Source organism: Coregonus clupeaformis, chromosome 10 (genome assembly GCF_020615455.1).
Source record: "Coregonus clupeaformis isolate EN_2021a chromosome 10, ASM2061545v1, whole genome shotgun sequence".
Classification (NCBI taxonomy): domain Eukaryota; kingdom Metazoa; phylum Chordata; class Actinopteri; order Salmoniformes; family Salmonidae; genus Coregonus; species Coregonus clupeaformis.
This window is the reverse complement of record NC_059201.1, coordinates 60,543,832-60,560,935: the sequence shown is the minus strand read 5'-3', so window position 1 is coordinate 60,560,935 and position 17,104 is coordinate 60,543,832. Positions and strand designations below refer to the sequence as shown.

The 17,104-nt window shown below is 43.3% G+C and overlaps 1 protein-coding gene across 6 annotated transcripts in view; it reads right to left on the bottom strand.

The window, feature by feature from the left end:
- Nucleotides 1–581: 581 nt before the first annotated feature.
- Nucleotides 582–17,104, bottom strand: part of oser1 (oxidative stress responsive serine-rich 1) — a 34,782-nt gene continuing 18,259 nt past the window's right edge. For 5 of the 6 annotated variants that reach the window (XM_045223117.1, XM_045223120.1, XM_045223119.1 and 2 more), the window contains one exon: nt 582–1,723. In XM_045223117.1, the coding sequence (XP_045079052.1) occupies nt 964–1,723 (760 nt within the window). In that variant the 3' untranslated portion in view covers nt 582–963. The remainder of the gene's footprint in view (nt 1,724–17,104) is intronic. The other variant, XM_045223118.1, reaches the window with a different exon arrangement.

The window sequence follows — 17,104 nt, the reverse complement described above, 5'->3', positions numbered from 1 at the left end:
AGTTCCACAGCCCAGGTCGAGTAAAGTCACAAGTCCCTAATTTGGGGTTTTGAGTCCTCAAGTCAATGGTTATGTGTTTTATGCCAATTTCAATGCTATTTTTAATTTCCAGTTTTTCTTATGCTACTAGTTTTTGGGACCAATCCCGATGATGCCACAATGACAGACTCAATGAACGTCTCTTTGACTTGACGAACTAGCGTTGACCACAACAGTTTGAGTGACATTGAGAAATGTCCAATTAGAGTCCCTACCCCCCCCCACAACCCCGCCCGCCCACTGGCTGCACGTTGAGAGGTCTGTGGAGGTTGGTTGGCTAATAACATAAGGTGCTGCGAGAGGAGAGGAGGTGAGAGAATGAGAGGAAGGTGAGAATGAGAGGAAGGTGATGCCTTTTTGGGATAGGGAAATCTAAACAAGTCTCTCGGGTCAAACAGCTTAAGTCCAAGTTAAGTCACGAGTCATAGATGCTCAAGTTGAAGTCGAGTGTTTTTTCTTTTTGACAAGTCAAGTCTCAACACAAGTAGTCCACATCTCTGGATAATAGTGAGAAGAAAAAAAAAGTGTGACAAAGGCAAACATTTGTTTTCAACAAAAAGGTTTTATTAAAGTGAAATGGAAACTACAGACAATGAACTTCCTTGGCCATGGAAAACAATTACACATGCCATTACATTTTCGCATATACCCACAAATCCCACCTGCAGTTTTTGCAATAGAGCTTTGGCAACTTCATTTGTAAACCAGAAATAAGAACAATCATCAATAACGAAAGGAAAACAAATAACTCAAAAGTAATAAGAATTCAATGTGTGTTTCAGCTCTGGTACTGGAGTTGAACAGAAGAGAATGTAGAAACTCCGCAGAGTAAACAGTTCAACATTATATATAAATTACTTCATGCCTTACCATTTATTAAGTCACTCCACAAAAATCTATATTTTTATTGAATTATTTATTAATTTAAGTATACATCATTTCGGCCATATGTGACATTTTCTTGGGAATATAAAGATAATACTCCATGTAACCAGAAAGGTCCTCTATTGTGATGTCATCAACATAGCCCCGGGCCTGTTCGGAACAGGAACGCGGGGAGCTTGATGCTGATGTGGTGGACCCGGCGGTCTGAGTTCTCTGGTGCGGGGAGGTCTGGGACGCGTCCTCAGGGCTCGCCAAGTTCCTCTCGCACTCTGAGATGACGTTACGGAGGCCCGTAAAGGAGTAGACCTCCACGCCCTGCCAGCCCGGGCACTGACACTGGCCCTTGCTCCGAGCGCAGGGGCACAGGCCCCCGCCCTCGTGAAGCTTTGACAGGGACTGGAAGTCAGAGGGCACAGCTCCAGCTCTGGCTTCAGCTCCACTCACACTCGCCCCAGCTACAGGGTCAGCCCCCACGCAGGAAGCTGCCTCTGTGACACCCTCGCCCTCCAGCCTGGCTGTGGGGCCTTCCCCAGAGGCAGCAGGGATGTGGGGCTCGTAGCCAGCACCACCAAACACAGAGGAGGATTGGACCGAGGAGAGCAGTTCGTTATTGACGGGGACCCCCAGGAAGGAGCTGCAGCCCTCGGCCTCCGGCAGGTTCTTGTGCTTCAGGTGGCCAGGCGGGGGAGACATCTTGGAGCCACAGTAGGTGAACTTTGGAGGGTGGAGGATGGGAGACTTGGATCTCCGGCGTCTTTGACTTCTCACGGCTCCTCTCGACGTCTTCCTCATACAACTACTACGTAGAAAAACAGTGTCAATACCAAATATAGGCCTAACTATCACAGTGAAATAAATAAAATGTTAAAGACTCAGTGGTACAAAGTACACATTAACATTACAAAGAGCGCGTAGCAAGATACAAAGCTATCATGTTGCAGAAGAGAGGAAAAAAACTCCCCTGCACATGCGCAGATGCTCTGTGTGGGTGCTCGCAAGTGCTGCCTCTTGCGTTGCTCTCACTCTGCAATATCTTTGGATCACACTGCCACTGGTAGTCATATCGCTGGGTCTCAGTTTAAAGCTGCCATGCAGTATTTATTTTATTTTCACATCATCACTTTATATCTAATAAATCACTGTGTGTGTATTTGTTTGAATATAACTCCAAAATATATTTGTAATTTATTTCCCTGAGCTCAGTCCGACTGTGTGGGCGTGGGGATACAAATGTGAATATATAGTAAAAAAAGATATAAAACACAACATGCAACATTTTCTAAGATTTAGAGTTCATTTAAGGAAATCAGTCAATTGAAATGAATTAATTAGGCCCTAATCTATGGATTTCACATGACTCGGAATACAGATATGCATCCGTTGGTCACAGATACCGTAAAAAAAAAAAATCATGCTGAAACATGAGGTGATGGCGGAGGATGAATGGCACAATAATGGGCCTCAGGATCTCGTCACGGTATCTCTGTGCATTCAAATTGCCATCTATAAAATACCATTGTGTTCGTTGTCCGTAGCTTATGCCTGCCCATACCATAACCACTCTGTTCACTACGTTGACATCAGCAAATCGCTCACCCACACAACGCCATACACATGGTCTGTGGTTGAGGCCAGTTGGACGTACTGCCAAGTTCTCTAAAACGACATTGGAGGCGGCTTATGGTAGAGAAATTAACATTAAATTATCTTGCAACAGCTCTGGTGGACATTCCTGCAGTCACATGCCAATTGTAGCCTCCCTCAAAACGTGAGACATCTGTGGCATTGTGTTGTGTGACAAAACTGCACATTTTAGAGTGGCCTTTTATTGTCCCGTGCACAAGGTGCATGTAATGATCATGCTGTTTAATCAGCTTCTTGATATGCCACACCTGACAGGTAGATGGATTATCTTGACAAAGTAGAAATGCTCACTAACAGGGAAATAAGCTTTTTGTGCATATGGAAAACGTTGGGGATATTTTATTTCAGCTAATGAAGCATGGGACCAACAATTGTTATGTTTATATTTTTTGTTCAGTGTATTTACAAACAGCCCTGATTGGCTGATAGAATCGGCTAGAGCCCACCCCCATCAAAAAAAACAACAACAAAGGCACATGGTATTCAACCCGCTGAAAGCGACAAACTTCTACAGGTGTATAGGCTACTTTGTTTTGTCGAAACAAAAAAGGCATACAGCACACATCTTAATTTGCTATATCATGGTTGTACGGTTTTTTAATAGGTCACCAGAAGACACAGGACCAGAACAGCCTGTTTGCATGGTGGACCATCCCGGACTATACCCTGTCTGCAGTGTATTCATTGCAGAATGCCATGATTATCTACAGGGAAGACTACGGACGTCAGTCTCAGAGGCCAAACACAGTCAGTAATACTTAGTAGCCCATTGTACACTCTTCAGTATTATCACAGTCGATTTCATCCTTTAGCAAAATAGACTGTGATACTGGAGATTATAACTTAAAAATATATATAAGTAAACACTGGAATTACATGTTTTGGAATGTTTTCTGTTGTTCAAAGTAAATAAAGAAACCAGATCGCAATTAAAGGTTGTCATTCTTCATGAATTATATTTTCAGTTATTTACATAACATAAACAGATCATAAACAAGGTTATAATGAAAGTCATGGCATGTAAGTATATTTTCAAGTTATTCTTTTACAACTCAAGCTCTGGAAGGTATAACGCCCAGTAAAATGTGTTTTTATTCTGATCCCTACAAAATAAGGAACACCTGTTTTAATGACTGATGGTGCTTTTCAAAAAATTATATGGAATTTTACATGATCAGACACTGTCTTATCCAGGTAGTAAATTAAATACATATCTAAACCAAAACAAATTACAGAAAGCATTGAGTCTCACACATGTAATATAATATTAATAAAAACAACTTTATTTAAAGAATAAGGTTAGGGGAATACATTGTCTCATTCAAACCTGAAAATAAAGTGCAAGTTACATCACTATCATAACCATAAAAATCATACACAACCACTTGCCCTCGCATTCAGGTGCCATACAAGCAAACCACATCATATCCTCCCTTCTATCGTTCCTGTAACAAAGCCAACAATTTCTAGAGTAGTCCTCAAGTACATTGAAGTGTCACTCTTTCTGTTCTGACAATCAGCCAAATGTTAGCTTGGTCTTCGATCTGTTTGTGCTATATAGCCAACTCCTATGTATAGCCAACTGATATGGTAGCATCGCATGACAACTATCATACATAAGGAGTTAGCAAGACAGCATAAACAGATCTGGGACCAGGTTAGAGCATTTCTACGAGCTGCACCACCAGCTTGATATGTAGAGCAGCCACCTCCACCAGCATCAACATAGGAGGGTTTGGGGGGAAGCAGTTCAGCTGCTTCTCTGCCAGTTGATGTTCACCCGTCTGTCCTGTGTGTGTCTCTCATTCAAGTAGGTCCTCATCAAAAGCATCTTCCTCCAAGAAGTCCATGACTTCATGTTTCTTTCTCATCCTGCAGGCCTTCCTCAGCGATGACCCTTTAGCACATAAGAAAGGGGACCATGAATGGAAGGGAATTGTGTTGCTAAGTTTGCAACCTGTCTGCAAGGTAATCCTAAAAAAAGGTTTTCACGCTAACATTTGAGAAAACATGTAACATAATTTAATATCTAATAGTCATTAGGGTTATATATACACATTATTGCATTCAACAGCCAGAAGGATTACATTTGTTTTAGGAATCATATATAAAAGAAAAACATACACCTAATGAGATATCTATCTGGCAAATAATAATAATAATAATAATAATAATAATAATAATAATAGTAAACCCTCTTCCTTCTGGCTTGCAGGCTAGTAGTTACTAATCCAAATACAAGCCATGTTGTTTTAGCTCTAATACCTAATGACAAATACTCTTCAAATTGTCAATTTGAGCATTCTATTTTCTATAGACATCAAAGAAAACATTAACATCCAAAAGACAAGAGTCGTTACATCAAGTAGGCTACCTTGGTCCATTTTGGGTGACTGCTTGAACAACAGTAAACAGGCTAGCTAATATTAGTTAGCTAGATTGCTAGCTACCAAAGTCTGTGCGCTAACTTTCTCTCAGGCCTGGAAATAGCAATGTCATTGTAAAGTATGCAACTAATTAGTAGGAAACAACTTTGCTATCATTATCATGTCTTCAAATTTACTTTAGAGAGATGGCAATTGCCATAGCTAGAACAGTTAGTCAAAAATAGCTAGCAATGCTAACATTAGCTAGCAAAAATCCGGTCCTGTCCCTCAATCTTAGCTAAAGTTAAACTCCATCTAAAGTCAAACTGGCGACATCACAGTGATGACAAAGGTTTTCCTACTAATGATTTGCCTCCTTTAGAAATATTCTTCATTTTCCCAAGTCACTATAAAGCATTTTAGACAAAATCTTCATCAGCACATGGCTCAGAGAATGCATTGAGTAGTAGAATGTTAATTCGGGCATCAGTCCTCAAGAGAACATTCAAAACAATATTGTGACGAAGCATGCAATCCATGAAAAGCATGTCCTTTACTTATAATAGAAAAATAACTAATCTAGACACTTACATCATGATTGGTTGCTGCTGCTGCCAGTTTCAAGATCCATGCGACAATCTTGATGGGGCTGCTGGGAAATCCATGCGTGTACCTAGCCAATGCAGTCCGATGTGAAATGTGCTGTGCATTTGTGAAGGTTCGGACTGAACTTCTCACACTTGATCATGAAAAAGAAATCGAAGCCAAATCAGACGAAGTGATTGTTCGGATGGAAGTGCAAAGACAGCCATACTGCACAATCTCTCTTGCTTTTGGGCGCGACAAGCACGAGAAATAGGAGGATATATGCAAATAAACAATGAAAGTTCATTCGCCTATTATAATCAGATCGCTGTGTGACGTTCTGCAGGGTGCCAAGAACTCCATCCCACCTGAACAGGTGGAAATTCCATGAATTGTTTTCAAACAGTTCTTACACAAAAAGGGCATCATCCTCATTTTCACAATTTCAGAGTTTTAATTTAGATGGAGTTTAACTTTAGCTAAAATTGAGGGACAGGACCGGATTTTAGCTAATTTGACCTTGGAATGGAAATACTTTTTATTTTTTTTACCAGGAAATCATGTTAAGTGCACTGCCACTAACTGTTATTGTGAGTTCATAAACTGAATCTATCGTTTGTTTTGCGAGAGGACATTAGCACTGTCCCTGAATCACAACCAGATTAGTAATTTCTTACAAATATTAATTAATCCACAAAGTTTTAGAGCCTAATCATTTATTTACTAAACCTAATAAGTCTGGTATTTCAAGTAGGGTTGGGCAGTATCCAGACTATCATACCGTTTCTGTACCATACCGGGGTAAAAGGTATTACCGAATGTATGGGCCCCCTGTAGCTCAGTTGGTAGAGCATGGCGCTTGCAAGGCCAGGGTTAGGGCTTCGATTCCCACGGGGGCCAGTATGAAAAAAGTTTATGTCGCACGTACCCCATACCGCTAGCAGCATTTTAGCCACAGACTTGTGTGCTCGCTGTCTAGTCTGTTTTATACATTTGCAATGAGCATGAAATAAAAGATCCCAGAAATTTTCCATACGCACAAAAAAGCATATTTCTCTCAAATTGTGTGCACAAATTTGTTTACATTCCTGTTAGTGAGAATTTCTCCTTTGCCAAGATAATCCATCCACCTGACAGGTGTGGCATATCAAGAAGCTGATTAAACAGCATGATAATTACACAGATGCTCTTTGTACTGGGGACAATAAAAAGGCAGTTTTGTCACACAACACAATGCCACAGATGTCTCAAGTTGAGGGAGCATGCAATTGGCATGCTGACTGCAGGAATGTCCAACAGAGTTGTTGCCAGAAAATTGAATGTTAATGTCTCTACCATAAGCCACCTCCAACGTCGTTTTAGGGAATTGGGCAGTACGTCCAACCGGCCTCACAACCGCAGACCACGTGTAACCACGCCAGTTGAGGACCTCCACATCTGGCTTCTTCACCTGCGGGATCGTCTGAGAGGAGAGGGGGTCATGTGAAATCCATAAATTAGGGCCTAATGAATTTATTTCAATTGACTGATTTCCTTCTATCAACTGTAACTCAATAAAATCTTTGAAATTGTTGCATGTTGCGTTTATATTTGTGTTCAGTATAGATCCAAGTTGGCTAGAGTTGAAATACACATATACAGTGAGGGAAAAAAGTATTTGATCCCCTGCTGATTTTGTACGTTTGTCCACTGACAAAGAAATGATCAGTCTATCATTTTAATGGTAGGTTTATTTGAACAGTGAGAGACAGAATAACAACAAAAAAATCCAGAAAAACGCATGTAAACATTTTTATAAATTGATTTGAATTTTAATGAGGGAAATAAGTATTTGACCCCCTCTCAATCAGAAAGATTTCTGGCTCCCAGGTGTCTTTTATACAGGTAACGAGCTGAGATTAGGAGCACACTCTTAAAGGGAGTGATCCTAATCTCAGCTTGTTACCTGTATAAAAGACACCTGACCACAGAAGCAATCAATCAGATTCCAAACTCTCCACCATGGCCAAGACCAAAGAGCTCTCCAAGGATGTCAGGGACAAGATTGTAGACCTACACAAGGCTGGAATGGGCTACAAGACCATCGCCAAGCAGCTTGGTGAGAAGGTGACAACAGTTGGTGCGATTATTCGCAAATGGAAGAAACACAAAATAACTGTCAATCTCCCTCTGCCTGGGGCTCCATGCAAGATCTCACCTCGTGGAGTTGCAATGATCATGAGAACGGTGAGGAATCAACCTAGAACTACACGGGAGGATCTTGTCAACGATCTCAAGGCAGCTGGGACCATAGTCACCAAGAAAACAATTGGTAACACACTACGCCGTGAAGGACTGAAATCCTGCAGTGCCCGCAAGGTCCGCCTGCTCAAGAAAGCACATATACAGGCCCGTCTGAAGTTTGCCAATGAACATCTGAATGATTCAGAGGAGAACTGGGTGAAAGTGTTGTGGTCAGATGAGACCAAAATCGAGCTCTTTGCCATCAACTCAACTCGCCGTGCTTGGAGGAGGAGGAATGCTGCCTATGACCCCAAGAACACCCCATCCCCACCGTCAAACATGGAGGTGGAAACATTATGCTTTGGGGGTGTTTTTCTGCTAAGGGGACAGGACAAATTCACCGCATTAAAAGGGACAATGTACGGGGCCATGTACCGTCAAATCTTGGGTGAGAACCTCCTTCCCCCAGCCAGGGCATTGAAAATGGGTCGTGGATGGGTATTCCAGCATGACAATGACCCAAAACACACGGCCAAGGCAACAAAGGAGTGGCTCAAGAAGAATCACATTAAGGTCCTGGAGTGGCCTAGCCAGTCTCCAGACCTTAATCCCATAGAAAATCTGTGGAGGGAGCTGAAGGTTCGAGTTGCCAAACGTCAGCCTCGAAACCTTAATGACTTGGAGAAGATCTGCAAAGAGGAGTGGAACAAAATCTCTTGAGATGTGTGCAAACCTGGTGGCCAACTACAAGAAACGTCTGACCTCTGATTGCTAACTTGGGTTTTGCCACCAAGTACTAAGTCATGTTTTGCAGAGGGGTCAAATACTTATTTACCTCATTAAAATTCATAACTCATAAAATTTTAACTCATCAATTCATAACATTTTTGACATGCGTTTTTCTGGATATTTTTGTTGTTATTCTGTCTCTCACTGTTCAAATAAGCCTACCATTAAAATTATAGACTGATCATTTCTTTGTCAGTGGGCAAACGTACAAAATCAGCAGGGGATCAAATACTTTTTCCCTCACTGTACATACAGTTGAAGTCAAAAGTTTACATACACTTAGGTTGGAGTCATTAAAACTCGTTTTTCAACCACTCCACAAATTTCTTGTTAACAAACTATAGTTTTGGCAAGTCGGTTAGGATGTCTACTTTGTGCATGACAAAAGCAATTTTTCCAACAATTGTTTACAGACAGATTATTTCACCGTATCACAATTCTAGTGGGTCAGAAGTTTACATACACTAAGTTGACTGTACCTTTAAACAGCTTGGAAAATTCCAAAAAATGTCATGGCTTTAGAAGCTTCAAATAGGCTAATTGACATCATTTGAGTCAATTGGAGGTATACCTGTGGATGTATTTCAAGGCCTACCTTCAAACTCAGTGCCTCTTTGCTTGACATCATGGGAAAATCTAAAGAAATCAGCCAAGACCTCAGAAAACAAAATTGTAGACCTCCACAAGTCTGGGTCATCCTTGGGAGCAATTTCCAAATGCCTGAAGGTACCACGTTCATCTGTACAAACAATAGTACGCAAATTTAAACACCATGGGATCACACAGCCATCATACCGCTCAGGACGAGACGCGTTCTGTCTCCTAGAGATGAACGTACTTTGGTGTGTGAAAAGTGCAAATCAATCCCAGAACAACAGCAAAGGACCTTGTGAAGATGCTGGAGGAAACAGGTACAAAAGTATCTATATCCACAGTAAAACAAGTCCTATATCGACATAACCTGAAAGGCCGCTCAGCAAGGAAGAACCACTGCTCCAAAACCGCCATAAACAAGCCAGACTACGGTTTGCAACTGCAAAGATCGTACTTTTGGAGAAATGTCCTCTGGTCTGATGAAACAAAAATAGAACAGTTTGGCCATAATGACCATCGTTATGTTTGGAAGAAAAAGGGGGTTGCTTGCAAGCCGAAGAACACCATCCCAACCGTGAAGCACATGGGTGGCAGCATCATGCTGTGGGGGTGCTTTGCTGCAGGAGGGACGGGTGCACTTCACAAAATAGATGGTATCATGAGGAAGGAAGATTATTTGGATATATTGAAGCAACATCTCAAGACATCAGTCAGGAAGTTAAAGCTTGGTCGCAAATGGGTCTTCCAAATGGACAATGACCCCAAGCATACTTCCAAAGTTGTGGCAAAATGGCTTAAGGACAACAAAGTCAAGGTATTGGAGTGACCATCACAAAGCCCTTACCTCAATCCTATAGAACATTTGTGGGCAGAACTGAAAAAGTGTGTGTGAGCAAGGAGGCCTACAAACCTGACTCAGTTACACTAGCTCTGTCAGGAGAAATTGACCAAAATTCACCTTGTGGAAGGCTACCCGACATGTCTGACCCAAGTTAAACAATTTAAAGCCCTGTGTAGCTCAGTTGGTACAGAATGGCGCTTGCAACACCAGGGTTGTGATTCGATTCCCACAGGGGGCCTGTACGAAGAAAAAAAATGTATGCACTCACTAACTGTAAGTCGCTCTGGATAAGAGCGTCTGCTAAATGACTAAAATGTAAATGGCAATGCTACCAAATACTAATTGAGTGTATGTAAAATTTTGACCTACTGGGAATGTGATGAAATAAATAAAAGTTGAAATAAATCACTACTATTATTCTGATTTCACATTCTTAAAATAAAGGGGTGATCCTAACTGACCTAAAACAGGGAATTTTTACTAGGATTAAAATGTCAGGAATTGTGAAAAACTAAGTTTAAATGTATTTGGCTAAAGTGTATGTAAACCTCCGACTTCAACTGTATGTATGTATGTATGTATGTATGTATGTATGTATGTATGTATGTATGTATGTATGTGTATATGTATGTATGTATGTATGTATGTATGTATGTATATACAGTGGGGGGAAAAAAGTATTTAGTCAGCCACCAATTGTGCATGTTCTCCCACTTAAAAAGATGAGGCCTGTAATTTTCATCATAGGTTCACGTCAACTATGACAGACAAAATGAGAAAAAAAAAATCCAGAAAATCACATTGTAGGATTTTTAATGAATTTATTTGCAAATTATGGTGGAAAATAAGTATTTGGTCAATAACAAAAGTTTCTCAATACTTTGTAATATACCCTTTGTTGGCAATGACACAGGTCAAACATTTTCTGTAAGTCCTCACAAGGTTTTCACACACTGTTGCTGGTATTTTGGCCCATTCCTCCATGCAGATCTCCTCTAGAGCAGTGATGTTTTGGGGCTGTCGCTGGGCAACACAGACTTTCAACTCCCTCCAAAGATTTTCTATGGGGTTGAGATCTGGAGACTGGCTAGGCCACTCCAGGACCTTGAAATGCTTCTCCTTCATTGCCCGGGCGGTGTGTTTGGGATCATTGTCATGCTGAAAGACCCAGCCACGTTTCATCCTCAATGCCCTTGCTGATGGAAGGAGGTTTTCACTCAAAAGCTCACGATACATGGCCCCATTCATTCTTTCCTTTACACGGATCAGTCGTCCTGGTCCCTTTGCAGAAAAAGCCCCAAAGCATGATGTTTCCACCCCCATGCTTCACAGTAGGTATGGTGTTCTTTGGATGCAACTCATCATTCTTTGTCCTCCAAACACGACGAGTTTAGTTTTTACCAAAAAGTTCTATTTTGGTTTCATCTGACCATATGACATTCTCCCAATCCTCTTCTGGATCATCCAAATGCACTCTAGCAAACTTCAGACGGGCCTGGACATGTACTGGCTTAAGCAGGGAGACACGTCTGGCACTGCAGGATTTGAGTCCCTGGTGGCGTAGTGTGTTACTGATGGTAGGCTTTGTTACTTTGGTCCCAGCTCTCTGCAGGTCATTCACTAGGTCCCCCGTGTGGTTCTGGGATTTTTGCTCACCGTTCTTGTGATCATTTTGACCCCACGGGGTGAGATCTTGCGTGGAGCCCCAGATCAAGGGAGATTATCAGTGGTCTTGTATGTCTTCCATTTCCTAATAATTGCTCCCACAGTTGATTTCTTCAAACCAAGCTGCTTACCTATTGCAGATTCAGTCTTCCCAGCCTGGTGCAGGTCTACAATTTTGTTTCTGGTGTCCTTTGACAGCTCTTTGGTCTGGGCCATAGTGGAGTTTGGATTGTGACTGTTTGAGGTTGTGGACAGGTGTCTTTTATACTGATAACAAGTTCAAACAGGTGCCATTAATACAGGTAACAAGTGGAGGACAGAGGAGCCTCTTAAAGAAGAAGTTACAGGTCTGTGAGAGCCAGAAATCTTGCTTGTTTGTAGGTGACCAAATACTTATTTTCCACCATAATTTGCAAATACATTCATAAAAAATCCTACAATGTGATTTTCTGGATTTTCTTTTCTCAATTTGTCTGTCATAGTTGACGTGTACCTATGATGAAAATTACAGGCCTCTCTCATCTTTTTAAGTGGGAGAACTTGCACAATTGGTGCAAGTTCTCACTGCCGATTTTGCAGGTTTTCCTACTTACAAAGCATGTAGAGGTCTGTCATTTTTATCATAGGTACACTTCAACTGTGAGAGACGGATTCTAAAACAAAAATCCAGAAAATCACATTGTATGATTTTAAAGTAATTAATTTGCATTTTATTGCATGACATAAGTATTTGATCACCTACCAACCGGTAAGAATTCCGGCTCTCACAGACCTGTTAGTTTTTCTTTAAAAAGCCCTCCTGTTCTCCACTCATTACCTGTATTAACTGCACCTGTTTGAACTCGTTACCTGTATAAAAGACACCTGTCCACACACTCAATCAAACAGACTCCAACCTCTCCACAATGGCCAAGACCAGAGAGCTGTGTAAGGACATCAGGGATCCAATTGTAGACCTGCACAAGGCTGGGATGGGCTACAGGACAATAGGCAAGCAGCTTGGTGAGAAGGCAACAACTGTTGGCGCAATTATTAGAAAATTGAAGAAGTTCAAGATGACGGTCAATCACCCTCGGTCTGGGGCTCCATGCAAGATCTCACCTCGTGGGGCATCAATGATCATGAGGAAGGTGAGGGATCAGCCCAGAACTACACGGCATGACCTGGTCAATGACCTGAAGAGAGCTGGGAGCACAGTCTCAAAGAAAACCATTAGTAACACACTACGCTGTCATGGATTAAAATCCTGCAGCGCACGCAAGGTCCCCCTGCTCAAGCCAGCACATGTCCAGGCCCGTCTGAAGTTTGCCAATGACCATCTGGATGATACAGAGGAGGAATGGGAGAAGGTCATGTGGTCTGATGAGACAAAAATATAGCTTTTTGGTCTAAACTCCACTCGCCGTGTTTGGAGGAAGAAGAAGGATGAGTACAACCCCAAGAACACCATCCCAACGGTGAAGCAGGGAGGTGAAAACATCATTCTTTGGGGATGCTATTCTGCAAATGGGACAGGACGACTACAACGTATTGAGGGGAGGATGGATGGGGCCATGTATCGCGAGATCTTGGCCAACAACCTCCTTCCCTCAGTAAGAGCATTGAAGATGGGTCGTGGCTGGCTCTTCCAGCATGACAACGACCCGAAACACACAGCCAGGGCAACTAAGGAGTGGCTCCGTAAGAAGCATCTCAAGGTCCTGGAGTGGGCTAGCCAGTCTCCAGACCTGAACCCAATAGAAAATCTTTGGAGGGAGCTGAAAGTCCGTATTGCCCAGCGACAGCCCCGAAACCTGAAGGATCTGGAGAAGATCTGTATGGAGGAGTGGGCCAAAATCCCTGCTGCAGTGTGTGCAAACCTGGTCAAGACCTACAGGAAACGTATGATCTCTGTAATTGCAAACAAAGGTTTCTGTACAAAATATTAAGTTCAGCTTTTCTGATGTATCAAATACTTATGTCATGCAATAAAATGCAAATTAATTACTTAAAAATCATACAATGTGATTTTCTGGATTTTTGTTTTAGATTCCGTCTCTCACAGTTGAAGTGTACCTATGATAAAAATTACAGACCTCTACATGCTTTGTAAGTAGGAAAACCTGCAAAATCGGCAGTGTATCAAATACTTGTTCTCCCCACTGTATAAATAAACTCAGCTTTTTCAGGACCCTGTCTTTCAAAGATAATTCGTAAAAATCCAAATAACTTCAGATCTTCATTGTAAAGGGTTTAAACACTGTTTCCCATGCTTGTTCAATGAACCATAAACAATTAAATGAACATGCACCTGTGTAACGGTCGTTAAGACACTAACAGCTTACAGACGGTAGGCAATTAAGGTCACAGTTATGAAAACTTAGGACACTAGAGGCCTTTCTACTGACTCTGAAAAACACCAAAAGAAAGATGCCCATGGTCCCTGCTCATCTGCGTGAACGTGCCTTAGGCATGCTGCAAGGAGGCATGAGGACTGTGGCCAGGGCAATAAATTGCAATGTCCGTACTGTGAGACGCCTAAGACAGCGCTACAGGGAGACAGGATGGATAGCTGATCATCCTCGCAGTGGCAGACCACGTTTAACAACACCTGCACATGATCGGTACATCCGAACATCACACCTGCGGCCAGGTACAGGATGGCAACAACTGCCCGAGTTACACCAGGAACGCACAATCCCTCCATCAGTGATCAGACTGTCCGCAATAGGAAGAGAGAGGCTGGACTGAGGGCTTGTAGGCCTGTTGTAAGGCAGGTCCTCACCAGACATCACCGGCAACAACGTCGCCAATGGGCACAAACCCACCGTCACTGGACCAGACAGGACTGGCAAAAAGTGCTCTTCACTGACGAGTCGCGGTTTTGTCTCACCAGGGGTGATGGTCGGATTCACGTTTATTCTTGAAGGAATGAGCGTTACACCGAGGCCTGTACTCTGGAGCGGGATCGATTTGGAGGTGGAGGGTCGGTCATGGTCTGGGGCGGTGTGTTACAGCATCATCGGACTGCTTGTTGTCATTGCAGGCAATCTCAACGCTGTGCGTTACAGGGAAGACATCCTCCTCCCTCATGTGGTACCCTTCCAGCAGGCTCATGCTGACTTGACCCTCCAGCATGACAATGCCACCAGCCATACTGCTCGTTCTGTGCGTGATTTCCTACAAGACAGGAATGTCAGTGTTCTGCCATGGCTAGCGAAGAGCCCGGAACTCAATCCCATTGAGCACGTCTGGGATCTGTTGGATCGGAGGGTGAGGGCTAGGGCCATTCCCCCCAGAAATGTCCGGGAACTTGCAGGTGCCTTGGTGGAAGAGTGGGGTAACATCTCACAGCATGAACTGGCAAATCTGGTGCAGTCCATGAGGAGGAGATGCACTGCAGTACTTAATGCAGCTGGTGGCCACACCAGATACTGAATGTTACTTTTGATTTTGACCCCCCCCTTTGTTCAGGGACACATTATTCAATTTCTGTTAGTCACATGTCTGTGGAATTTGTTCAGTTTATGTCTCAGTTGTTGAATCTTGTTATGTTCATACAAATATTTACACATGTTAAGTTTGCTGAAAATAAACGCAGTTGACAGTGAGAGGACGTTTCTTTTTTTGCTGAGTTTATATACCATATTTAGTGTATTCGGCTATTTCAGCCACACCCTTTGCTGAAAAGTGTATACAATCAAGCACACTGCCATGCAATCTCCATAGACAAACATTGGCAGTAGAATGGCGTTACTGACGAGCTCAGTAACTTTCAACGTGGCACTGTCATAGGATCTCTCTCCTCTGCTCTTGTCCTTCTAGACCTGTCTGCTGCCTTTGATACTGTGAACCATCAGATCCTCCTCTCCACCCTCTCCGAGCTGGGCATCTCCGGCGCGGCTCACTCCTGGATCGCGTCCTACCTGACCGGTCGCTCCTACCAAGTGGCGTGGCGAGAAGCTGTCTCCGCACCACGTGCTCTCACCACTGGTGTCCCCCAGGGCTCAGTTCTAGGCCCTCTCCTATTCTCCCTATACACCAAGTCACTTGGCTCTGTCATATCCTCACATGGCCTCTCCTATCATTGCTACGCTGACGATACACAACTAATATTCTCCTTTCCCCCTTCTGATAACCAGGTGGCGAATCGCATCTCTGCATGTCTGGCAGACATATCAGTATGGATGACGGATCACCACCTCAAGCTGAACCTTGGCAAGACGGAGCTGCTCTTCCTCCCGGGGAAGGACTGCCCGTTCCATGATCTCGCCATCACGGTTGACAACTCCGTTGTGTCCTCCTCCCAGAGTGCGAAGAGCCTTGGCGTGACCCTGGACAACACCCTGTCGCTTCTCCGCTAACATCAAGGCGGTGACCCGATCCTGCAGGTTCATGCTCTACAACATTCGGAGAGTACGACCCTGCCTTACACAGGAAGCGGCACAGGTCCTAATCCAGGCACTTGTCATCTCCCGTCTGGATTACTGCAACTCGCTGTTGGCTGGGCTCCCTGCCTGTGCCATTAAACCCCTACAACTCATCCAGAATGCCGCAGCCCGTCTGGTGTTCAACCTTCCCAAGTTCTCTCACGTCACCCCGCTCCTCCGCACACTCCACTGGCTTCCAGTTGAAGCTCGCATCTGTTACAAGACCATGGTGCTTGCCTATGGAGCTGTGAGGGGATCGGCACCTCTGTACCTTCAGGCTCTGATCAGTCCCTACACCCAAACGAGGGCATTGCGTTCATCCACCTCTGGCCTGCTGGCTCCCCTTCCTCTGCGGAAGCATAGTTCCCGCTCAGCCCAGTCAAAACTGTTCGCTGCTCTGGCACCCCAATGGTGGAACAAGCTCCCTCACGACGCCAGGACAGCGGAGTCACTCACCACCTTCCGGAGACATTTGAAACCCCACCTCTTTAAGAAATACCTGGGATAGGATAAAGTAATCCTTCTACCCCCCTAAAAAAAAATATATATATATAATAAAAAAAATATATATATATATATATATATATATATATATAAAAATTAAAATTAAAAGACAAATAAAAATCAAGATATTGTAAAGTGGTTATCCCACTGGCTATAGGGTGAATGCACCTATTTGTAAGTCGCTCTGGATAAGAGCGTCTGCTAAATGACGTAAATGTAAATGTAATGCCACCTTTCCAACAACTCAGTTCGTCAAATTTTTGCCCTGCAAGAGCTGCCCCGGTCAACTGTAATTGCTGTTGTTATTGTGAAGTGCAAACGTCTAGGAGCAACAACAAATCAGCAGCAAAGTGGTAAGCCACATAAGCTCACAGAACGGGTCCACCGAGTGCTGAAAAATCGTCTGTCCTCGGTTGCAACACTCACTACCGAGTTCCAAACTTCCTCTGGAAGCAACATCAGCACAAGAACTGTTAGTCGGGAGCTTCATGAAAACGAGTTTCCATGGCCGAGCAGCGCGCACCAGCCTAAGATCACCATGCGCAATGCAAAGCATCGGC